The sequence below is a fragment of the Rhineura floridana genome, chromosome 9, assembly GCF_030035675.1.
Source record: "Rhineura floridana isolate rRhiFlo1 chromosome 9, rRhiFlo1.hap2, whole genome shotgun sequence".
Lineage (NCBI taxonomy): Eukaryota > Metazoa > Chordata > Lepidosauria > Squamata > Rhineuridae > Rhineura > Rhineura floridana.
The window spans coordinates 105,427,532-105,453,497 of record NC_084488.1 but is presented as its reverse complement, the minus strand read 5'-3'; the positions used below and the strand labels follow the sequence as shown (position 1 = coordinate 105,453,497).

The following is a 25,966-nucleotide window of genomic DNA, read 5'->3' as shown; positions in this document are numbered from 1 at the left end:
GCTTAGCAGTCATGGAATAAGAGGAGAGGTCCTCTTGTGGATAAGGAATTGGTTAAGAAGCAGAAAGCAGAGAGTAGGAATAAACGGACAGTTCTCCCAATGGAGGGCTGTAGAAAGTGAAGTCCCTCAAGGATCGGTATTGGGACCTGTACCTTTCAACTTGTTCATTAATGACCTAGAATTAGGAGTGAGCGGTGAAGTGGCCAAGTTTGCTGACAATACTAAATTGTTCAGGGTTGTTAAAACAAAAAGGGATTGCGAAGAGCTCCAAAAAGACCTCTCCAAACTGAGTGAATGGGCGGGAAAATGGCAAATGCAATTCAGTATAAACAAGTGTAAAATTATGCATATTGGAGCAAAAAAACTGAATTTCACATATACGCTCATGGGGTCTGAACTGGCGGTGACCGACCAGGAGAGAGACCTCGGGGTTGTAGTGGACAGCACAATGAAAATGTCGACCCAGTGTGCGGCAGCTGTGAAAAAGGCAAATTCCATGCTAGCGATAATTGGGAAAGGTATTGAAAATAAAACAGCCGATATCATAATGCCGTTGTATAAATCTATGGTGCGGCCGCATTTGGAATACTGTGTACAGTTCTGGTCACCTCATCTCAAAAAGGATATTATAGAGTTGGAAAAGGTTTAGAAGAGGGCAACCAGAATGATCAAGGGGATGGAGCGACTCCCTTATGAGGAAAGGTTGCAGCATTTGGGGCTTTTTAGTTTAGAGAAAAGGCGGGTCAGAGGAGACATGATAGAAGTGTGGCATGGCATTGAGAAAGTGGATAGAGAAAACTTTTTCTCCCTCTCTCATAATACTAGAACTTGTGGACATTCAAAGAAGCTGAATGTTGGAAGATTCAGGACAGACAAAAGAAAGTACTTCTTTACTCAGCGCAGTTAAACTATGGAGTTTGCTCCCACAAGACACAGTAATGGCCACCAGCTTGGATGGCTTTAAAAGGTTAGACAAATTCATGGAGGACAAGGCTATCAATGGCTACTAGCCATGATGGCTGTGCTCTGCCACCCTAGTCAGAGGCAGTGTTTCTGAAGTGTTTCTGAAAACCAGTTGCCGGAAGCCTCAGGAGGGGAGAGTGTTCTTGCACTCGGGTCCTGCTTGTGGGCTTCCCCCAGGCACCTGGTTGGCCACTGTGAGAACAGGATGCTGGACTAGATGGGCCACTGGCCTGATCCAGCAGGCTCTTCTTATGTTCTTACAATGCAGGCTTCTTCCTCCTCTCCCCCAACCTTCTGCTTAAAGGAGAATCATAAAACTGCTTCAAAAAGCATTTTTGCAAAGTGCTTTAAGACTTTTAAGACACTCCCTGCGCTCCTGCCTGAGCCTCTGGACCCTCAAATGGGTGTAGAGAGGCTGTCCTAAAAGCTGTCTCCCCTCCCCCTTCTAAAATTCCTTGAGCAATGTTAAAAGAAAGGGGCATAGCTCTCTGGTGCTTGGAAACCCTGCACAAGGGTTTTGAGAGGTGGGCAGGGTTGCTCACCTGTCACTCATGTGACATATTGATGCCATGTATTTGAGAGGTGGGTGGTCCTGCCTACCAGTCAAATTTGGCCTGTGAGGCAGATCCTGATGAGGATTTGGCCTGTGGAGGCAAAAAGGTTCCCCACCCCTGCTTTAGAGAACATTCTCAAAAGCATGAGGGGAAAGGTGCGTAATGGGTATTTCTGCTCCATTCTTACCTTAAAAGAAAAGGCCAATTAGATTTTTCAAAGCAAGATCAACATAGTGGGTACAAACACATCTTACTGGGTTACAAAACTACTTCCATGTGAACAGAACAGTGGATTTCAGCCAAAAGTGATGTTGTGCCTTTACCATACGCATTACTGGAATAAGAGTGCAGGCAGTTTTCTTTAGCACAAATTCAGAGGTGTAAAATCAGAGTACAACACTAAGCACTATATTTGATTTTATAGGTACTTTATTAAAAACAAACTTGCTATTCATTTTTTATTCTGTACTACTTGGTGTCAGAAGACAGCATGTTGATCTCAATTCTGTTGCACACGTGAATCCAAATGCATGGGTGCCTGCAGAGTAAAAGTGCAGCTTTTAACAAAGAGACACCTGAGTGCTATCCATTACTACCATGCCTAACCTGAGAACTCAAGAGTTAGCACACCTAGGACCATGTCACACATGTTCAAATTCCTGCATGAAAGGCCCTTCTGCCAAGGAAATATGTTGCATCTAGAGCATACTGCATGCATGGCATTGCTTGTAAGCATTTGGTAATATCTGGGAATATCCCTTGGGATACCTCTGCACAGAGCTTTTTTGCAGGTGCATCTCCTGTCCCATTCCTACAGGCTGATATTATGTTAGTTCTTCTCTTCTGTGCATGGCAGTCTGCATGACTTAAGGCACATTTGTTGACACAGGACTTGCTTGCATCACCCCACAACTGCTTCTTTGGCTGACTTGTTCCATGTCACCTGGTTTGGCGCTAGAAGTGCCTGTGCACAATGCTCTTGAATCTTACACATAGTTGGATGAACATGCATTTAAGCAAGCTTAGTCTGCTGTTCCTAGGGGTTTATTTCATTTCACTTCTTTTAGCTGTGGATGAAGGAAGACGCCACTACATTCTTTATGCCACATCTAGTCCCAAGAGGCCCAACACATTTCAGCTTAACCTAGTTGTGGCGAAAGAGTTTAAGGCCCATCCAGGTCCAAAGGTGGAAGAACACATAAACTGGGATCGTAACTGGAAGTAGCAGGCTGTAGAAACACAAGCTGGTTGTACTCGTGCAGCCCTGGGGAAAGTTTTCATCCACGCTGGCTGAATAAAACAGACCGGCTAGAGACAGGAGTGGGACAAGTACAGTCATCGTAGGAAGTGACGGAAACATTTCCCCTCCACTTGTGCTTGGTCTTCCCTTTCTAAGATAATTGTCTAGGTCTGCTCCGAATCCTTTTCCTGCTTCTCTTTGCAAACCATCCTTGCAGCCTGGGGTATCATATTAGGAATGCCGTCAGTGATGGGGTAGGCAATGCCCAGCTCTTCATTAATTAATTCATTGGTGGATTCTTCATACCTAGTAAATATAGCAAATATTGCATAGGTTAGATTTACTGCTTTCACTGATTTAAGAACAATATTGATAGAAAGGGCAACAAACAGACAAATTATTCTTTTAATATGTCATTAGTCGTATTCAGCATGCCAGGCTTTCAGATTTCCTACCTTGCAAGAACCATTTCTGCACTGGCCTGTTTGCTGAAGAATCCCTATACACCTACTACTGTATGGTGCTGAGATTTCTGGGGTTTATTCAGAGGTTGCACTCTCACTTGCACAGAACTATACAGGTAAGGTTGGTTGAGCCTCACCGTTGCCATGCGCAAATGGAATGTTCTAGAATAGGCACATCACCTTCCTGTGGTTGCACAATGGAGAAGAATAATTATCTGCCAGGAAAGCTTGTCCTACCATTAGTGATCTTCTCATAAAGCAGTTCCCAGAAATAAAGTTTGAATATCCATAGCAACATGGTCTTATGCCAGTTTTCTGTCAAGACTATCAATTTACAGATGGGCAACTGAGGCTGAGAGTTAATTATTTACTAAAGGTTACCCAGTGCCTTGCCTGTTGTAGAGGAATTGACAGCATACTTCAGTACACATTAGTATGCCATATTTGTATACTAATATAGATTAGTCAGTTGCCCTTTAACCAATTAGTTAAAATAACCTTAAATGCAGTGGTTAGATCACCCTTACCCTCATGCTTCTGTTTAATGTTTTTTGGAAAAGTAGGGATTTTCATCCATATTCTTTACTGTGAACACAGAATCAAGGAATAATATAAATTCTGAATAAACTGGTCATGCTCTTGAAGCAGCTGCAGACAGTTGCTGTGAAATACCTTGATAATTACTTTAAAAACTGAACAGATATCTTAGGAACCAACAATCTTCGTATAACATGTTAACAAACTGAATCTTGAAACTATGAACAACTGAGAAATCTTTCTATATCTTTTGTGTCTCCCTGTTCTGACTAACTTGGGCCACATTCACACCATACATTTATTCCACTTAAAACAGTCATAACTTCCCCCAAAGAATCCTGGGAAGTGTACTTTGTTAAGGGTGCTGAGAATTGTTAGGAGACCCCCTAGTCCCCTCACAAGCCTGTAATTCCCAGAGTTCTCTGGGAAGGGGGACTGACTATTGAACCACTCTGGGAATAGTAGCTCTGCAAGGGGAACAGGGGTCTCCTAACAGCTCTCACCACCTTTTACAAATGACACGTCCCAGGATTCTTTGGGGGAAGCCATGACTGTTTCAAGTGGAATAAATGTATGATATTAAAGTGGCCCTGTTTCCCCCCTCAGACTGTACCCCCCTTAGAAAAACCTTCCCTGCATATTTAGTCAACTTGGTCAGGGCCAGTGCTAATGGGCGGCTAGGGAGGGCCTTAGCTGAGGGCCCCTGGATAGGGTGGGGGAGGAGTAGCGCTCCCCTTCCATGATCTGTGGCAGAGTACTGCTGCGGATTGCAGGGAGAGAGCTTCCCAGCCACCCACCTGTTTGCTGGCTCCACCTACCTGTCTCTCCTCTTTTGCAGCTGTGTCCGCAGGCCTGCCATTAACCAAGGTGGCGGCTGAGGTTTCCCTAAGGTACTGATGCCCCTGCCGCCATCTTGGTTGATGGCAGGGATGTGCATGCGTAGGATGCATGCATGCCATCAACCAAGATGGCAGCAGAGGCTTCAGCTCCTTAGGGAAACCTCGGTCGCCATCTTGGTTAATGGCAGCCCAGAGCACACAGCAGCAAAAGACAGGAGAGACAGGTAGGTGGGGTGTGCATGCATGTGTGCGCCAGGGTCTGGGGCAAGCTGGTGCCCAAGGACCCCGGCATGCCTGGCGCCGGCCCTGAACTTGGGAGCAAGGAACAGGATTGCCCATACATCCCCACATAGACATTTTATTTATTATATCTCCAAGGTGGCATATGCAATTCTCTCCCTCCCTGTTTTATCCAGCTTATGACAACCCTGTGAGGTAGGTTAGGCTGAGAGACAGCAATTGGTCCAAGGCCATCCAGGAAGCTTCATGGCTGAGTGAGGATTTCAACTCTGGGTTTTGGGGTCCTAGTTCAGCACTCTTATCAGGTACATACCCTGTGACCACATTTTTAAAAATTCATTGATTCATTTTGCAGAAGCCCTCCACAGGTATATCTACATGTGCAGAGGATCCCCTTCACATGTAAGGAAGGAGGTCTGTCCCCTTGTTGTCAGTTACAGATTGTGAAGGAACAGAGTTAAATCAGTGTAGAAAGAGAAGGATAAATAGGGAAATAAAAGCTGTTAATAGTCCCAGGTTGTATTCAACTAAGTCCTACTCAGAGTAGACCCACTGAAATTAATGAATCTAAGTTACTCATGTCCATTCAATAGGTCTACTCTGAATAGGACTAGCATTGAATACTACCCTCCATTTCTAGAGGGGTAGCAGTATTAGTCTTGCTACAAGAACAAAAAGTTTTGTGGCACCATAAAGACTTAACAATTTTTATTATAGTGCATAAGCTTTTATGGACTGCAGTCCATCAGGTGGCATTCAAGGATTCCAGGATTTTAGTTTCAGGATTAAGGCTGCAATCCAACACGTCTACGAAGCTCTGTTGGGTTCTTACTCTCCTTTAAATGTGTATTAGATTGCGGCCTTAGTTATTAATTTGTTGCACAGAATATTGGTTCCTAAAAAAATGTTTTAATTTTTAAACTGTAACTGGAACATAACCATCTCAGTCTCTTCCATGGCTTTGAGGGAAAATGTCTACCTGAACCTCCTTCTCTGTCAAAGCAAAGCAAAGGCGTGCTAAAAAATATAGGCAGCAAGTAAGTGCCAAAAACAACGTAGGAGCAGAAAACTACCAAGACCTGAGCTGCAGAAAGGCGGCAGATAAGTTATCAAAGAGAAGGGAAAGGGGCAAGGTGAAGGAGAGTAGGAGGATGAAAATAAGGGGTTTTGGGGGGGGGGGATGTTGGAGAATTTTTGTATGCTGGATGCAAGAAAGTCACTGGTCCAAATCTCGCCTCTGGCATGACGATATTATCTCTTGGTCTCCACCTGCAATATGGGGATGATAATCCCCACCTATTTAATAGATTTGTTGCAAAAATTACAGCAAAATGGCGTCGGTGTGCCGTTAGAAATATGCATCGCGGTGTGTGTGCTAACTATTTAAAAAACGCGTGATTAATCGCACGTTTGTGCTTTTGCAGAAATAGGAGGGAAGGCAAGCGGGCGCGAGGCGACGGAAGCATTTGGGAAGGGAAGGGGACAAGCGAAAAAGAAGGGAAATTGTAGGACAGTGCGGAAATAGGTCAGGCGAAAGTGGGCTGGTAATAAGGGTATGAGGAAACAACCCACCAGCATAGCAGCTGGAGGCCCAACACTAATTGCAATTAAACGTGGGGTCTGGGTTTACGAAGTGGAAGTAGAAACACGGGTAGTCGGGAAAGAGACAAAGAGGAGGGGAAAAAGAAGCCGACGGCTAACCTGAGCGACTTCTTGGACAAGGGACACACAAGGATCTCCAGCAGGCCAGGGTCCAAGGGCGGGCGCTCTTGCTGCCCTTGGCCACCGCCCTTCTCGTTCGCCGCCGCTGAACAGAAAGCCCGCCTGGCCGCGGCTTCTGCTGGTGCTGCCTGCGGCTTCGCGCACCGCGGAAGGCGCGTCAGGAGCCGGAGCCCGGGCAGGCCTTGCATGATCCGCAGCTGCGCTCTACCGGCGCCTCTGCAGCAACAAGCTCATAGGAAGCCAGGAAGAAAAACCGGCTTTGCAGGATCGCTTCCTGGGTTAGGAGAGCAAATAAATAAATAAATCGTCCTTGAGAGTCTGCGTGGTACGTTCCTAGCAGAGGCTTGGAGTGATTGTGCAACTGCTAGGAAGGGCTTAATAAAGCCATACATGCTTTGATGGGAGTTAAAAAACAACCATTGAACGTAGAGGGCTTGCTTCCACAGCTCGTGGCTAGGTTAGGGCTGCAGTCATCTGTACATGTACTTGCAAAGAAGCTTAACTGACTTCGGCTGGCTTCTGATTAAGCCACGGCAGAGGTTCGTGGCTGCAAATCCTAATGTAGGCTCATTTGGAGCAAGCTCCTTTGAACTTCCTGGAACTTCTGAGTAAACATGCATGCGTGGATGCGATTGGGGCTATACAGTTGCAATCCTGTGCCCACATTCATCAGATCCTAGGCATATTTTTTTAAGAAGTGAACCCCACTAGCTCAAATAGGACTTTCTCCCAGATAAATTACATGGGATTGGAACCCTACTTGGAAATAAGTGCCCCGTTGAAGAGAAGGGGACTTTTTTCAGAGTAAACCTGCCGAGAATTGAATTGCATGATCGTTGCAGAGGCTGGGGTCCTCAACACACTAGTAGCTATTATCTTACCTAAATATATTTTGTTGGAAGGAAATCCTACAGAGTTCTCTGGGGATTCCTTCCTACTCAGTATACTTAGGATTGCAGCCTTTTGTGGGTGTAAATCCTGATATGAGTGGGGCTTGCTTTCGAGTAAACCTAGGTAGGATCAGATGGCATAATTTACAGGGAATTGTTGATTGAATTCAGGAATAGGGAACCTGTGGTCCTCCAGAAGTTGCTGGACTCCAGTTCCCACCATCAGTCATAGTTAGTATGGTCAAGGGTTTTGGGAATGGTTTTATTTATTTTATTTAACAAACTTTATATCCTACTTGCCTGTAAAAAAGCATCTAAGAAGTTTACAATAAACATTGCAATTATCAATAATTTGTTATGTGCCTTCAAGGCGGTTACAACTTATGGCGACCCTATGAATCAGTGACCTCCACGAACATCTGTCATAAACCACCCTGATCAGATCTTGTAAGTTCAGGTCTGTGGCTTCCTTTATGGAATCAAGCCATCTCTTGTTTGGCCTTCTGCTTTTTCTACTCCCTTCTGCTTTTCCCAGCATTATGGTCTTTTCTGATGTGTCCAAAGTATGATAACCTCAGTTTCATCATTTTAGGTACTAGTGACAGTTCTGGTTTAATTTGTTGTAACACCCAATTATTTGTCTTTTTCACAGTCCATAGTATGCACAAAGCTCTTCTCCAACACCACATTTCAAATGAGTTGATTTTTCTCTTATCTGCTTTTTTTACTGTTCAACTTTCGCATCCATACATAGAGATCGGGAATACCATGATCTGAACGATCCTGACTTTGGTGTTCAGTGATACATCTTTACATTTGAGGACCTTTTCTAGTTCTCTCACAGCTGCCCTTCCCAGCCCTAGCCTTCTTCTGATTTCTTGACTATTATTGTCTCCATTTTGGTTAATGACTTTGCCGAAGTATTGATAATCCTTGATAAGGTCAATGTCCTCATTGTCAACTCTAAAGCTACATAAATTTTCTGTTGTCATTACTTTAGTTTTTTTGAGTTTCAGCTGTAGTCCTGCTTTTGTGCTTTCCTCTTTAACTTTCATCAGCATTCGTTTCAAATCATTATTGGTTTCTGCTAGTAGTATTGTATCATCTGCATATCTTATTGATATTTCTCCCTCCAGTTTTCACACTTCCTTCATCTTGGTCCAATTCTGCTTTCTGTATGATATGTTCTGCGTACAGATTAAACAAATAGGGTGATAACATACACCCCTGTCTCACACTGTTTCCTATTGGGAACCAAACAGTTTCTCCATATTTTGTCCTTACAGTAGGCTCTTGTCCAGAGTATAGGTTGCGCATCAGGTCAATCAGATGCTGTGGCACCCCCATTAAAGCATTCCATTGTTTTTCATGATGTACACAGTCAGAAGCTTGTAATCTATAAAGCACAGGGTGATTTTCTTCTGCAATTCCTTGCTTCGTTCCATTATCCAACGTATGTTTGCAATATGATCTCTGGTGCCTCTTCCCTTTCTAAATCCAGCTTGGACATCTGGCATTTCTCGCATCACATATGGTAAGACCCTTTGTTATAGAATCTTGAGCATTACTTTACTTGCATGGTATATTAAGGCAATAGTTCGATAATTACTGCGTTCTCTGGGATCCCCCTTTCTTTGGAATTGGGATATATATTGAACACTTCCATTCTGTGGGCCATTGTTGAGTTTTCCATATTTGTTGACAAATTTTTGTCAAAATGTGGATAGATTCAGTCTCAGTAGCTTGTAGCAACTCTATTGGTATGTCATCTATTCCTGGTGATTTGTTTCTTCCAAGTATTTTAATAGCAGCTTTTACCTCACATTCTAAAATGTCTAGTTCTTGAAATTATGGTTTCTCCATGAACGAATCTGTCATCCTGGCATCTCTTTTATAGAGTTCTTCAGTATATTGCTTCCATCTTCCTTTTATTTCATCTTGGTCAGTCAGTGTGTTCCCCTGTTGATTATTCAGCATCCCTACTCGTGGTTTAAATTTCCCTTTCATTTCTCTAATTTTTTGGAATAGGGCTCTTGTTCTTCCCTTTTTGTTGTCCTCTTCTGTTTCTATACAGTAACTATTGTAATAGTTCTCTTTGTCCCTACGTACTAGTCGCTGTATTGTTGCATTTAGGGCTCTGATTGTATTTCTATTTCCTTTTGCTTTCCTTCTCTCTTTAAGCATTTGAAGAGTTTCTTCAGTCATCCGTTGAGGTCTTTCTCTCTTTTTAACTAGAGGTATTGTCTTTTTGAATTCTTTCCTGATAATGTCTCTTGCTTCACTCCATAGTTCTTCTGGTTCTCTGTCAACTAAGTTTAAAGCCTCAAACCTGTTCCTTATTTGATCTTTATATTCTTCTGGGATGTTATTTAAATTGTATTTTGGTATTATGATTGCTTTGTAGTTCTTTAGCTTTACTCTGATTTTCGATACGACCAGTTCATGATCTGTACCACAGTCTGCTCCTAATCTTGTTTTTGCCAAAAGTATGGAACTTCTCCATCTTCTGTTTCCAATTATATAATCAGTTTGATTCCTATATTGACTATTTGGTGATGTCCACGTGTACAGTCGTCTTTTCGGTTGCTAAAAAAATGTGTTTGCAAGAAACAAATTATTGACTTCACAGAATTCAATAAGTCTTTCTCCTGCTTCATTTCTGTCTCCTAAGCCCCATTTTCCCACAATTCCTAGTTCTTCTCTGTTCCCTACTTTTGCATTCCAGTCCCCCATAATTATCAGAACATCTTGTTTTGGTGTGTGATCAACTTCCTCCTGTACTTCTGCGTAAAATCTCTCCTTCTGCGTTTGCCATTGGAGCGTACACTTGGATGATGGTTATGTTAATTTCATTGATATCACTCGCTCAGACCTTTCACTGTAGCTCCTAATTGCTTTTGCTACATCACTTCTCCCTCCTCTTCAGATGCACACCTTAACGTGGTGAGGGGTTTGAGTGTGTTGAAGAAGCTGAGAGCAATGCCGTCTGGAGTCCAGACCAAGAGGCTAGACTCCTAGCAGGGGCACCCAAGGCAGAATGGTCAAAGCTGAAACACCAGACTAAGATGCATCCAAACTCAGAGGAAGGCAATCGTAAACCACCTCTGAATATCTCTTACCACGAAAACCCTATGAGCAGAGTATCCAAAATGCAACACGAGATAGTGCTGGAAAATGAGACCCCCAGGTCAGAAGGCACTCACTGAGCTACTGGGGAAGAACAAAGGACAAGTACGAGTAGCGCTGTGACTAATGACGCAGCTGGGTCAAAGCTGAAAGGAAGCCCAGAGGCTGATTCGCACAGATGCAAAAGGAGAGTCCGGAGTTGTACGACGCACACAATAGGAACATGGAACGTGAGAAGCATGAACCAGGGAAAGTTAGAAATTGTCAAGCAAGAAATGGAATGCATTAACATTACAATACTTGGTGTGAGCGAACTAAAATGGACGGGAATGGGACATTTCCAGTCAGGCAACTACAAAATATTTTATGCAGGAAATGAGAAATTAAGAAGAAATGGGGTTGCTTTAATAGTGAGAAGTGATGTAGCAAGAGCAATTAGGAGCTACAAGACAAGGTCTGAGCGAGTGATATCAATGAGATTAAATGAGAAACCTATCAACATAACATAACCATCATCCAAGTCTATGCTCCGATGGCAAATGCAGAAGAAGAGGAATTGGAGAGATTTTATGCAGAAGTACAGAAAGAAATTGATCACATACCAAAACAAGATGTGCTGATAATCATGGGGGATTGGAATGCAAAAGTAGGGAACAGAGAAGAATTAGGAATTGTGAAGAAATGGGGCCTAGGAGACAGAAACGAAGCAGGAGAAAGACTTATTGAATTCTGTGAAGTCAATAATTTGTTTCTTGCGAACACATTTTTTGAACAACCGAAAAGATGACTATACACGTGGACATCACCAAATGGTTAATATAGGAATCAAATTGATTATATAATTGGTAGCAGAAGGTAGAGAAGTTCCATACTTTCTGCAAAAACAAGACCAGGAGCAGACTGGTCATATCGAAAATCAGAGTAAAGCTAAAGAAGACCAACAAAGCAATCATAATGCCAAAATACAATTTAAATAACATCTCAGAAGAATATAAAGATCAAATAAGGAACAGGTTTGAGGCTTTAAACTTAGTTGACAGAGAACCAGAAGAACTATGGAATGAAGTCAGAGATGTTATCAGAGAAGAATGCAAAAAGACAATACCTCTAGTTAAAAAGAGAGAAAGGCCTCAATGGATGACTGAAGAAACTCTTCGAATGGTTAAAGAGAGAAGGAAAGCAAAAGCAAAAGGCGATACAAACACAGTCAGAACCCTAAATGCAACAATACAGCGACTAGTACGTAGGGACAAAGAGAACTATTACAATAGTTACTGTATAGAAACAGAAGAGGACAACAAAAAGGGTAGAACAAGAGCCCTATTCCAAAAGATTAGAGAAATGAAAGGGAAATTTAAACCAAGAGTAGGGATGTTGAATAATCAACAGGGGAACACACTGACTGACCAAGATGAAATAAAAGGAAGATGGAAGCAATACATTGAAGAACTCTATAAAAGAGATGCCAGGATGACAGATTCATTCACGGAGGAACCATATGATGAAGAACCAGAAATTTTAGAATGTGAGGTGAAAGCTGCTCTTAAAATACTTGGAAGAAACAAATCATCAGGAATAGATTGCATACCAATAGAGTTGCTACGAGCTACTGAGACTGAATCAGTCCAAATTTTGACTAAAATCTGTAAAGAAATATGGAAAACTAAACAATGGCCCACAGACTGGAAGCGTTCCATATACATCCCAATTCCAAAGAAAGGGGATCCCAGGGAATGCAGTAATTATCGAACTATTGCCTTAATATCCCATGCAAGTAAAGTAATTCTCAAGATTCTACAACAAAGGCTCTTACCATATATGGAGCAAGAAATGCCAGATGTCCAAGCTGGATTTAGAAAGGGAAGAGGCACCAGAGATCATATTGCAAACATACGTTGGATAATGGAACGGAGCAAGGAATTTCAGAAGAAAATCACCCTGTGCTTTATAGACTACAGCAAAGCCTTTGACTGTGTAGATCATGAACAACTATGAAATGCTTTAAAAGAAATGGGGGTGCCACAGCATCTGATTGTCCTGATGCGCAACCTATACTCTGGAGAAGAGGCTACTGTAAGGACTGAACGTGGAGAAACCGATTGGTTCCCCATCGGAAAGGGTGTGAGACAGGGTTGTATTTTATCACCCTATTTATTTAATCTATATGCAGAACATATCATATGGAAAGCAGGATTGAACCAAGAAGAAGGCGGCGTGAAAACTGGAAGGAGAAATATCAATAATTTAAGATATGCAGACGATACCATACTACTAGCAGAAACCAATAATGATTTGAAACGAATGCTGATGAAAGTTAAAGAGGAAAGCACAAAAGCAGGACTACAGCTGAATGTCAAAAAGACTTAAAGTAATGACTACAGAATATTTATGTAACTTTACAGTTGATAATGAGGACATTGAACTTATCAAGGATTATCAATACCTTGGCACAATCATTAACCAAAATGGAGACAATAGTCAAGAAATCAGAAGAAGGCTAGGACTGGGGAGGGTAGCTGTGAGAGAACTAGAAAAGGTCCTCAAATGTAAAGATGTATCACTGAACACTAAAGTCAGGATCATTCAGACCATGGTATTTCCGATCTCTATGTATGGATGTGAAAGTTGAACAGTGAAAAAAGCTGATAAGAGAAAAATCAATGCATTTGAAATGTGGTGTTGGAGAAGAGCTTTGTGGATACCATTGACTGCAAAAAAGACAAATAATTGGGTGTTGTAACAAATCAAACCAGAACTATCACTAGAAGCTAAAATGATGAAACTGAGGTTATCATACTTTGGACACATAATGAGAAGACATGATTCATTAGAAAAGATAATAATGCTTGGAAAAACAGAAGGGAGTAGAAAAAGAGGAAGGCCAAACAAGAGATGGCTTGATTCCATAAAGGAAGCCACAGACCTAATAATAATAAATAATTTAATAAATAATAATTTAATTTTTGTGTCGCCTATCTGGCCAAAGCCACTCTAGCCGACGTACACAATTAAATTCCAGTAAAATACAATTTAAAATACATAGCAATACAATACAGTCGACAATAAAGGATTAAATTACAGCATAAAACAGTATGTAAACAACGGGCATTCAGTAATAGTGATAAAAGCTTAGCCCACCCCGGAGGTCCCGAAGGCCTGTCCAAAGAGCCAGGTTTTTAATGCTCGGCGAAATCCATCCAGGGAAGGGGCATGTCGAAGATTGAACGGGAGGGAGTTCCAGAGAGTGGGGGCTGCCACTGAAAATGCCCTCTCCCTAGTTCCCACCAACCTAGCTGTTCTCGTTGGTGGTACTGAGAGAAGGCCCTGCGTGGCTGATCTAGTCAGGCGGCTAAGTTGGTGGTACTGAACTTACAAGATCTGAACAGGGCGGTTTACGACAGATGCTCTTGGAGGTCACTGATTCATAGGGTTGCCATAAGTTCTAGTGGACTTGGAGGCACATAACAACAACAACATCACTTCTCACTATTAAAGCAACCCTGTTTCTTGTTGATTTCTCATTTCCTGCATAAAATATTTTGTAGTTGCCTGACTGAAAATGTCCTATTCCCGGCCATTTTCATTCACTCACGCCAAGTATAGTAATGTTGATACGTTCCATTGTTTGCTTGACAATTTCTAACTTTCCCTGGTTCATGCTTCTCACATTCCATGTTCCTATTGTGTGTGTCGTACAACTCCGGACTCTCCTTTCACATCTGTGTGTGCAAGTAATAAAAAACATTTTAAAAGTTGATTAAAACAGTAAACTAACGAGATTAAAATACATCTACGTGTCTGGCTAGGCTTGCCTAAACAGAAATGTTCTAAGCAGGTGCCACAAAGAATACAGCAAAGGTGCCTGTCTGATGTCACTAGGCAGGGAGTTCTGAAGTGTAGGTGCTCAGAATTCTAGCCCAACAACATTTTCAGAGCCACATTTTCCCCATCCTTGATTTAATCAGTCAAACACTTCCCATTTCAGCTGGCTTGGAGCAAGTTACCACCACTGTTTTACCTCCTTAGAATGGGAAAAACAGAAAGACTAATTGTGATGGATCACAGAGCTGTTATTGGTGCTTGAATGAGACGTTATTCATACTCAGGCTTTGTAAGAGAATGGCTTATATAAAATGCATCTAAAAATCTGCTGACTTTTATTGCTCCTTCAGGTGCATTTTACAGGAGAATGCGGGATTGATGACGGCGGGCTGTCCCAGGAGTTCTTCACCATCCTCAGAAGAGAGCTATGTGATCCAGAAGCACAGATATTCAGGCACTTTGAAGAATCACATCTCATTTGGTTCTCCAGCCAGGTATGAGTGGTTATATTTCCGTGATGTATTTTAGTTACGCTGTGTCTCCTAAGAGTAGCTGCTTCTCCCTCTTATAACTGGCATCCCAGGTGTGCATTGTGGAACCACTTCATAGTCAGGAGTGCAGTTTCTCGCCTAGCCTGTATTAACATGTCACTGTCAAGTGGTGGCACGTGCAAAGGGATTGTGTCTGCATGTAGAGAACCAAAATAGGTGCAGTGCTTGTGCCTGAAATTTGGATCCAAACTAGGCATGGTAGTACAAGTCTAGCTGCAAGTGAAAACAACTGCTTATACAATATAGTATCTAGTGCAGGGATGAAGAATGCGTGATTCTCCAGGTGTTACTGTACTGCAGTTCTCAGCATCCCTGACAGTTGGCCATGTTAGCTGAGGCTCATGGGAGCTGGGGTCCAACACCATCTGGAGGGCTACAGGTTTCCCATCCCCGATCTAATTTGTGCATTTTCCAATACACGTATATTTAATTTTCAAATTAGGTACCAGCACAGGAGGACACATACTTTCTAATCGGGAACCTGTTTGGAATGGCTCTGTATAATTCGAAGATAGCTGCTTTCCCCTTTCCTCTTGCTCTGTTCAAGAAGATGGCAAATATTCAGCCGACTCTGGAAGATTTAAAAGAGCTCTCTCCTATAGTAGGAAGGTATGGAATAACATTCTTCATGTCCATGTGAAATAGCATAATGAAGTATCTTTCTTTGACTTCTTACCAGAATTATGTGGATTGGTCCAGAGGTGGCTAACCTGCGGTCCTACCAATGTTGTTGGGCTCCCATCAGCCCCAGTCAGCATGGCCAATGGTCAGGATTGATGGGGATTGTAGCCCATCAACATCTAGAGGGCCACAGGTTAGCCACCCCTGGATTAGTTCGGTCTTGTATTTTAAAAACCTTTTATTTAATAACTGGATGCCAAGTATATTTGATTAACTGAATAGTGGGACATATTCTAAGGGTAGAGACACACACACTATTGTGCCAGTTCCAGTGCTTCTCTACATCTCTTTTCGGAAAATGGGGGGGGGGGAGAAGCACATGACTTGGTCGAGTGTTGTTTTAATTCAGCTTCAGAAAGATTTCACAACTGATTGGCAGATCAGTCCGTTGCCCCTCCAGGTCAAGCCAATGGAAATATTTTGCTGTAGGTGATTAGGGTGCCCACAGCTTAAAGTTGCAGTCCTAAAGTCACTTATTTGGAAGTAAGGCTGCAATCTTGACCCAATTTACCTGGGAGTAAGCCACACTGAATTCAGTACTTTCTTCTGACTGACTTCTAAGTAGAGAAGTGATAGGATTGTGCTGTAAATTCCATTCAAATTAGTAGGAATATATGTAAGCAAATACATTTAGGACTGGAATAATATTTCACTTTTCTTTTTTATCCATTAGTAATCTTCAGGCAGTCCTGGATGAAGATTATGAAGATGTCATTGAAAACATGATGTTGGATTTCACAGTAAGAGATGCTGATAATCTTCTATTAGTTCCTAGGTTTCTCTCATACATACATGGGCAAGTAATTTTTTTTTTGTGGCTGCTTGCTTGCTATTTAAAAATTCTACCCCACTTTCTCTAAAACTTCCTCAATGAAGTGTAAAATAATCATTACAAATCATAAGAACATCTGATATCTAGCAGTACTAAAACAGAGCAGCAGTACGGTTTTGCAAAACTCAACTTTAGGGATAAAAGTTGCTGATGTCAATTAAAAGCTCAGGTATCTAGAATGGACTGGGCCTGGGGCCTAAAGCAGGGTTGGAGAACCTTTTTTTTCTATTGAGGGCTGTATTCCCTCAGAAGTAATCTGTTGAGAGATATGTGTGAGCAAGGGCTGAGTCAAAAGTGGGTGGGATATCTTTCTCCTACCCTCTTTTCTCTCTCTGCCACCCCCTTCCCCCCCACCACATTCTTTTCCTTGCAACCAGTACAAAGTTAGTCCAAGGGCGGCAGGTTGCCCATCCATGGCCTAAAATATAATGATGATAATCCTGGGCAAACTTCCTTGGACATGGAATTCCAGCGTTAGCATGCCACCACAAAAAAGCCCTCCCTTCAGTTGTCACCTCTCAGAAGGCATTCCTAATTCCCAGGCAGGCTGATGTGGGAGAAGGCAGTCCTTCAGACAGTTTACATGCCAGTATACAGTATTCAAATAAAAGAATGGCATGTCTTAGTGGCACACAATAATTTTGTTTTTGTTTATTATATCCCAATTTAGGTAACAGAAGAACATGAAGGATGCATAGTTGACATTGACTTGAAAGAAAATGGTGCCAACATTCCAGTTACTAAGTGCAACAGGCAAGATTCAATAAGTTCTTCCTCATTTTTAATAAAAGTTACAATTGGGCAGAACTATATGTTGCAAGGAAAATTCGGCATTCCCAATCCTATATTCTCCTTGTTAACGCTAATGAGGGATTATCTGGAGGTGGCAAGAGTGGGTGAGGGATGGCTTTTGCTTAACTCTTCCCTTTTTCACTGATTTCCCCCCTAAAAATCCTCCCACTAGCATGTATCTCTGCCCCGCCCCCCGTCTCCAAAATCTTTAGTAAGACTGGGTAGGGGGAGGGGAGGGATTTGCAGAAGAGGACCAGCAAGTACAGGACTGGTTAAGCACCCTTTCTTCCTTTCTACCAATGCTCCCTTTAAGAGGAAACCACACTTTTGCCAATGTGGTGTCCATACAAAAAAATAAATATTCTTGTAGAAATCTTTGGGGGGGGGGGCAAAGCTCGGTTTATGCAAAGTCAATGACTAACTGGGCTTTTTGGCTGAAGTGAAAAAAAAAGCAACAGTGTTTAATCCTGATGCTTAAATCACCTTTCTGCTAAAGCTATTCGATACAGTAGGGCCCCACTTTACAGTGCTTCGCTTTACTGCACTTCACTAATGTGGCGGTCTCAATTAGATGCAATTAGACTAAAGCCCCACTCATACGGCGCTTGTTCCGCTTTTACAGCGGTTTTTGGGCATTGTGCGCCATTCTATTCAATGAGTTCCACTTTTCAGTGGTTTTCGCTTTTCAGCAGGGGTCCGGAACGTAACCCGCCGTATGAGTGGGGCCCTACTGTACAGTAATGCTTTCCCAAGATTGTGCTATCATCTGTGGTTCCTATGAACATGCAAAGCCCAACAGATGATGTACAGGGGACTTTGGCACACTTGCTAGCTTCCTCACAGGGAAAAAAAAAACATAGGTCAAGGTCTGAGGGCCATAAATATGGAACAATGTAATAATCATGGATAATGCAGAATACCGACAATTATGCCAACAGTTCTGGTTGCGTCACCTCAAAAAGGATATTGTAGAGTTGAAAAAGGTTCAGAAAAGGGCAACCAGAATGATCAAGGGGATGGAGCCACTTGTCTATTAGGAAAGGCTGCAGCATCTTGGGTATTTGAATTTAGAGAAAAGGCGAGTCAGAGGTGACATGATGGCAGTGTATAAAATTATGCATTGCATGGAGAAAGTAGATAGAGAGGTTTTTCTCCCTCTCTTGTAACACTAGAACTTGTGGACATTGAATGAAGCTGAATGTTAGAAGATTCAGGACAAAGTACTTCTTCATGCAGGACATAGTTAAACTATGGAATTCGCTCCCGCAAGAGACAGTGAGGGAGTTAAAAGAGGATTAGACAATTTCATGGAGGATAAGGCTATCAGCGGCTACTAGCCATCATGTCTATGCTCTGCCTCCATGGTCGGAGGTGGCATGTTTCCGAATACCAGTTGCTGGAAATTGCTGGAGGGGAGAGTGCTCAAATCCTACTTGTGGGCTTCCCATGGGGGCATCTGGTTGGCCACTGTGAGAACAGGATGCTGGACTGGATGGACCATTGGCCTGAACCATGAGCTGCTCTTACATTATTTTGAGATAGCTTTTGCCTATATGAGTGATAATTATTGCACACTTACTGAGACCCACTGTGTGAGCTTTAAATTATCCATAGTTTCACTGGCTCCATGATGACCCTGTTGGTGGAGAAGAGACTAAGAAAGCCAGTCAAAAATATTAGATGGAAACTTTTCAAGACTCGGAATTCTTACACATGAGATTCACATTAGGGGAAAGGATGTGTAGATTTTGGAAAGCCCTCTTCTGACATTGCAACAAACATGTTTCTGGCCTGCTGGTTGTATCAATAATATTTAGCATTTATATTTATTTATTTATTTATTGCATTTGTATACTGCCCCATAGCCGAAGCTCTCTGGGCGGTTTACAACAATTAAAAACATTAAAAACAAATATACAAATTTAAAAACACATTTTTTAAAAAAGAAATTTAAAAACACATGCTAAACACTATGACACACCTCAGTCCTCATCACAGAGACACTAGTCACTATATAGTGTGTTCAAGTGCTCACCCCAGTTCACATATTTTTTGTAATTTTGGCAACAACCCTGTAAGGTAGGTCAGTATTATCTCAGTTTTATGGTAGGCTGAGAGAGTGGTTTGCCCAAATAATTTCATTGCCAAGGCAAAATTCGAACCAAGGCCTTTCCAGTTCCTGACTCAGTCTTTAAGGCTGCAGTCCTATACCTGCTCACCCAGAGTAAGCTCCGCTGAACTCAGTGGAACTTATTTCTGAGTAGACATGCTTAGACTTGCTCTGAGAGCGGCTCTTCCCAGGTTAAAACTGTGTGGCCAAGAAGATAGACAGAACTGTTTCCTCCTTGCCTTCTGCTGACTCACTAACAAAATGCTCTTCAAAAGCAAGAACTCGGATTATACTGTTTATCTGCTGCTGTTTTATTAACTGCTGCTTGTTTATCTCAGTATCTTACATCTGTGTATACAGACCACTTTGGATACTTCACAGTAAATAAATGACTGGATTAATATATTTACAGAAAAGAATACGTTGATGCTTATGTGAATTACGTATTCAATGCGTCAGTGGAAAAGCAGTTTGGGGACTTCTTGCGTGGATTTAAAAAAGGGTGTCCGAATGAAACATGGCAAATGTTTCTTCCTGTTGAGCTCCATGTTGTTCTGCTTGGACATACGAAATACGACTGGGAACAGCTTGAAAAGGTAAAGCAGGCATTTACCCGGCGGTGGACTAACCAATGGACAAAATGTGCTGTGAAAGAGGGCCGTGTGTTCTGATGCTGATATGATTTGTTTTTGTGGTTCTTAGTTATTTTTTTATGTATATTGTTCAGAGATATTTATTTAATTATGTTAAAATGTGGGGATATTAGGTGGTATTCACCATTAATCCTACTCAAGAGTAGACCCATTGAAGTTAATAGACAGGATTAACTTAGTTTCATTAATTTCAGTGGGTCTACTCTGAGCAGGACTTAGCTGAATACAAGCCATTATTTATTATTAGTAGTAGTAACATTGCTTCTGAATGGGGAATTTGTACTGCATTTCTTATATTTATTCCTTTTTTTAATTTCTTATATTGATTCCTATTGATTCTTTGTTGGGATTTACAAACTGCTTAGAGATTTCTGCTGAAATACAAAGCGGTATATAAATTAACTAAATTTTTTTAAAAATGAAATGAATGTGTGGAAGCAGCCCTCAGGTTCCAATTGACAAAGACATAAGAATGACCTAAATATCTAACAGAATTATGTTGGGTGATGAATGTTGTTTTATGTAAAGAGATGCTGAAGGATTAACAAAGCAAGGATATTTTTATTCTCTCTGACAGAATGCAAAGTACTCTGGTTATGAAAAGTCAGATGAAACGATCAAGAATTTTTGGGCTGTGTTTCATGACCTCCCTGAAGAAAACAAGAAAAATTTTCTTGGTAATAAAATATTTATTTTTTAAAAAGGCAAAATGAATCACTTGTCTGATACTGTGATACTCATTTTAGGAGCCCTTTATGGGTGGCCTAATCCATAACAACACAGAGAACCCTTTATTATTATTAATCACGCATATCCCACCTTTCTGCCATGGGGCTCAGGTTTGTGTGTGTGTAATTCTATTTTATCCTCACAACAATACTGTAAGAGTGTTAAGACTGTGAGTGATTTGCCTAATGTTTACTCAATGAACTTCAGTCACTCAAATTTAGGTCTCCCCACTCTTACTTAATGAGAGCCAGTGTGGTGTAGTGGTTAAGGTGTTGGACTACGACCTGGGAGACCAGGGTTCGAATCCCCACACAGCCATGAAGCTCACTGGGTGACCTTGGGCCAGTCACTGCCTCTCAGCCTCAGAGGAAGGCAATGGTAAACCTCCTCTGAATACCGCTTACCATGAAAACCCTATTCATAGGGTTGCAATAAGTCGGGATTGACTTGAAGGCAGTCCATTTCCATTTTTCACTCTTACATAAGCATAGCCTGCTGGATCAGGCTGTAACGGGACAGCCCAGATAATGGCTTAAAATATGCATAAAAGATGATGAAATCATTTAAATCTGCTTATATTTGCTTTGAATATGCTTAAGATTTGCGTAGAATATCCTTAAGATTTAATGAAATAGTTGATAAAGTGTGCTTCATGCATACGAGCCAAATAGCAATAAGTTTAAAACTGTCCCCTCTTTTTCTTCCGTCTCCTGACTAAAGCTATACTTTTCCTATGTAAACAACTGGAACAGGCATAGAGATAAGAGGTCTAGCCAGACAGCCAATGTGTTATGCTAACTATGAACATGAGGTAAAAGGAAGTTCATTATATGGATTAACTGATACTTGCGGACAGGGCAGACTTTCTAGGGAGTTGAGAATAGATGTCCCACCAGAAGCTTGACTAATGACTTGATGAAGAGCCTGATGAGGCTACAGAAAGAGAAGCAAGGAGGCAGCTAGTGCCGCTTCTAACAGGCAGTAGCTGATAAGACCATGAGAACATGCCTTCCTCTAGATAAGAAAGTGTATAAAAGGCCAGGTTTTATAGCACTCATGACCTCTCAGTTCTGCTAGAGTGGGGGGTCAAAGAAAGCAGGAGAGAACCATTCATCTATTGCATCCATGACTTCTGATGGGTGATGTATCATGACATGTATTTTCCATGTACTTTGTACTTTGGCTCTGTTAATATGGCTTAGAGTTTAACTCAGTCCTTCATCTATTGTAACTTAACTAGAATGTGCCTTCAAAGTCTTATACTTTTATGTTAAATGGATATCCAGCAACTTCTTTCATGCTGATATATATTTGTTTTTCTGTTTCTGCAATGATGGCCAAGGCCACCTAGAATGCATTTTATTAGTTGGACTGTGCAAAGTATGAATAAATAGCATACATTATAAAGACTGTTCTGATGTCTGTCTCCCAAATAGAAAATTTCTGGTACCTCCCAAGACTCAAGAATTCTTGAGTGGGGTCTCCTCTATTCTCCGCCTACACTAGATGACTGCTATTGATAACTTGGATGTGAATGTTGTCATTGGACTCCTAATCCAACACTCACGTCCACTAAGTCACACTATTGCATCTGGTGTGACCCTTGCCCCTGACTGGCGTAGCATTTGTTTATGCAAATAGTGGACACTCATTGAAGCGTTTTACTTTTGGTTTTTACATTGTATCTTATTTTATAGCAGAAGTAGGGAACTTCAGGCCTGGGGCCCAAATGCAGTCTTCCTGCTTGCTCTGTCTGGCTCCCGAGACTTTTCCCTGGCCACATGTCTTTTCTTCAGCACCATTGTTGAGTAGTTTTGCCTGCCTGGAATATGTCCCTGAACTGTAGCAATTAACCTACTGGACAGAAGTAACATTAATTGCTCTAAACACTTTTGACTCTGGCCTCACCCACCATGGGCATGTGGCCCCCAGTATGTTGTTATCCAGATTTCCTTCAAATTTTACAATGTTCACTGCATGGACATTCTGGAGGCTCATCTGCCAGCTAAAATGTAAAGCAGGCCTTCCTCCACAGCTATTGGAATTTAATTTAATTTAGTTATTATATGTTCTGACTGTGCCTTGTTTAATTTTTATGAACTCTTCAGCTTTTCTCACAGGGACTGACCGCATCCCAGCTCAAGGGATGGAAAGATTCAGATTCACTATTGCAGATTCAAGAAAAGAAGATCCAGACCGGTGGTATCCTGAAGCCTGGACTTGCTGTCGAGTCTTGCTTCTTCCTAGATATACTAACAGAGATGTTCTCAAGAATATGTTCCTGGGTGCTCTAGAGCACTATGAAAAATTTGGCCTGTGTTAAAGTCTGGATATAATTTTGATGCGCTTTTTCTGAAATTGCTGTCATTTTCTACCCTGTGCTTAAGCAGCTCTTTCCAGGAAAGAGTTAGTTCACTGAAACAAAACAGCAGGATATGTGTTTCTACTGGAGATGTTAGTTTAGTTTATTAAATTTATGAATAGCTTCCCACACCCAATGGAAGTCCTGTAGCCATTTACAAAACAAAAGATACAAAAGATACAAAACAAAATACAGTATGTTAAGACATCCATTAAAACGATACAATACAAATATATGAGGTGTTCATTAAATCTAGAAACATAGGATATCCATCCTGCCCAACACGGGAATGAACACCAGAATGACCACTAAAAGGCTGCTGTCCAAATGTTCGGGAAAATAAATACATCTTTGCCTGTTGCCGAAGAGATAACAAAGTTGGCACCGGCCAAGCTTCGGGGTGGGGTGGGGGGCACCACAGAAAAGACCTGTTCTTTCATTGCCACCCTCTGGACATCTTTTGGAGGAGCCAAACGGAGAACACCCTCAGATGTTGACTTCGGGGTCCAGATAGCCTTGTATGGGGACAAGTGGCCATTAAAGTATTGGGGTCTTGAGCCATGTAAGGCTTTATAAGTCAAAATCAGCACTTTGAATTGGGCTCACAAACAAATTGGCAGCTAGTGCAGGTGAGCCAGAACCAGAGTTATAGGTTCAGACCACTTAGTTCTGGTCAGTGGTCTGGATGGTGCATTCTGCACTAGTTAGAGCTTCTAACCTTTGAAAGCAGCCCAGTGTACAATGCATTGCAGAAATCTAACCTGGAGAGTAGATCCTTTGTTCTTGCAGCCAGTGTGGTGTAGTCGCTTTAATGTTCAACTATAACCAGTGAGATATGGGTTTAAATCCCTGCATAGTTCACTTGGTGATCTTGAGGTCATTCGCTGTTAGCTTAATGTACCTCATAGGATTGTTGTGAGGATAAAAGTTGAAATGAACCATGTTTGCTGCCCTGTGATCCTTAAAGGAATAATAAATAATATATTTTCATGTAAGTATAAGGCATTGAGTCTGACTTTATTTGGAAAGTTTTCAGCAAAGCAGCATTAAGTACACTGCAATTTCTTTGAAAAATTCTACATGCACATAAAATTTCATTTCTGCATAGTCGACTCAATCTAGAGAAGTATCCATAATGATTAAACTCTGTATGATGGCAGGTAGCTGTGGCTTGGCTGTAATGGCTTTGCAGACCAAATGGGAAGGCCTAGAATGCCAAATGTGGCCCGTGGGCCAGAGGTTCCCCACTCCTGGCTTGGAGTTCTGTTAAAGTCCAAGCTAGTTTACATTCTAGAGTTGCTGTATGCATTTCATCTTAGTGTTGGTTATACAATGGCAAAAGTCTAACAGGAATGAGATAACTTTAATGGGGTATTTTAAATTTATTTTCAACTTTTTCTGGATAGCAGCCTGTGCCTTACAATGTGTACCTGACATATTAAGTGAAAGCCAGAGTGGTATAATGGACAGAATGTTGGACCAGGCAGGCCTGGATAGAAATCCCTGCATAGCCATAAAAATTCATAGGCCAAACTTGGGCCACTTGTTATCTCTAGGCTTAATACACTTCACAGACTTGTTGGAAGGATATAATTTGTGTGTATGTGTATGGGGCAGGAGGGTGCTGCATGGTTGGGAGACATTACAGCCACGTTGGTGGAGCTCAGCAAGTCTGAGTCAGGTCAGAGTTTGGATGGAAGACTGCCTGGGAACCTTGTGCAAGCCACCTTAAATTCCACATGGAAGAAAGGGGGAAGTTTAAATAAATGTACACCATTCTAGACTCTTTAGAGCAGGTGTGAGGAACCTGTGGCCCTCCAGATGTTGGACTCCTGCTCCCATCATTCCTGACTGTTGACCATACTGGCTGGGGCAGAATCTAACATCAGGGGGGTCATTAAAAGACTCCCACCCACCCACTTTGCATGGCTAACTAGAATTATTCCAATTACTAAAGAAGTAGCCTGTGCTAAGTCTGTTGCAGCAAAGACAACAAAGAGTCTTGTGGCACATTACAGACTAACATAAGTGACTCCATTTCTTCGCTAAAACTGTCATCCCTTATTCAGAGCAGTGATTCCATCATGACATTAGGCAGGTGCCCTTGCAACATTATTTTAGATGTCTGCTGAAAACTTTTATTTAAGCAAGTCTACCCAGCGATAATTTAGTTATATGCATTTGTGTTTTTTAAGTTTTGTTTATTTTTTTGCTGTGTTTTATTGATTGTTTCATATCTACTTGTTTTTTTAAAAATAGTTTTGCTGATTTTATCTGTTTTTTCTTGGTAATTTTATTATGTACACTGCTTAGACAAAGTTTCAATTAGCAGTCTATAACTTTCCCCCCAAAATTAAATAATAAATATTGTCCTTCGCCGCTATTCTAGGAAACGCTGCTTATACAGCCCTGCCATGTTCTGATTCATTTGCACAACTCTTTTGCCCACCTCTTAAACTTTAATGTCAGTTTCTTAGTTATCTTTGGCTTTGTTCCAAGTTAAACCCACAGATGAGAACTGATGCTAGATGCAAGATCCCTCACCACATTTTAACATTCTCTGCGCCAGATGTTAAACTTGCACTAGATGAAAATAACGGCTACTAAAAGTACCAAGGTGTGTGTGAATGTGTGTGTGTGAGAGAGAGAGAGAGAGAAGGCAGAGGAAACTGCCCCCCCATTGTTGTTTTGGGTGCTGATTGGATACTATTGACCTCTCACCTTCCAACGGGAGTGTTGATCCTCAGATATTGGCCACCTCAGGCTTGGCAGCCAAATGCATCCCTCCAGGCCTCTTATCTGGCCCTTGAAGCCCTGCCCAAGCCACATCCTTCCCCAGACCACACCTCTTGCTCCACC

At 41.7% G+C, this 25,966-nt stretch overlaps 3 protein-coding genes across 5 annotated transcripts in view; 1 reads left to right on the top strand and 2 right to left on the bottom strand.

Moving 5' to 3' along the window:
* LOC133363728 (probable E3 ubiquitin-protein ligase HERC3) overlaps positions 1 to 24,102 on the top strand; it is a 74,577-nt gene extending 50,475 nt beyond the window's left edge. For all 3 annotated transcript variants that reach the window (XM_061583046.1, XM_061583045.1, XM_061583044.1), the window contains exons 18-24: positions 14,748 to 14,891; positions 15,391 to 15,557; positions 16,303 to 16,369; positions 17,132 to 17,214; positions 19,776 to 19,959; positions 20,594 to 20,693; positions 22,854 to 24,102. In XM_061583046.1, coding sequence (XP_061439030.1) covers positions 14,748 to 14,891; positions 15,391 to 15,557; positions 16,303 to 16,369; positions 17,132 to 17,214; positions 19,776 to 19,959; positions 20,594 to 20,693; positions 22,854 to 23,068 — 960 coding nt within the window. In that variant the 3' untranslated portion in view covers positions 23,069 to 24,102. The remainder of the gene's footprint in view (positions 1 to 14,747; positions 14,892 to 15,390; positions 15,558 to 16,302; positions 16,370 to 17,131; positions 17,215 to 19,775; positions 19,960 to 20,593; positions 20,694 to 22,853) is intronic.
* PIGY (phosphatidylinositol glycan anchor biosynthesis class Y) lies at positions 1,929 to 2,877 on the bottom strand. Its single transcript, XM_061583049.1, has one exon. The coding sequence runs from the start codon at positions 2,875 to 2,877 to the stop codon at positions 2,662 to 2,664; it is 216 nt and encodes a 71-aa protein (XP_061439033.1). The 3' UTR covers positions 1,929 to 2,661.
* On the bottom strand, positions 2,922 to 6,800 carry PYURF (PIGY upstream open reading frame). Its single transcript, XM_061583048.1, has 2 exons — positions 6,539 to 6,800; positions 2,922 to 3,063 (listed from the first exon to the last, which is right to left on the bottom strand). Exons 1-2 carry the CDS (start codon positions 6,745 to 6,747, stop codon positions 2,922 to 2,924), a joined length of 351 nt encoding a protein of 116 aa, XP_061439032.1. The 5' UTR covers positions 6,748 to 6,800.
* Positions 24,103 to 25,966: the final 1,864 nt, after the last annotated feature.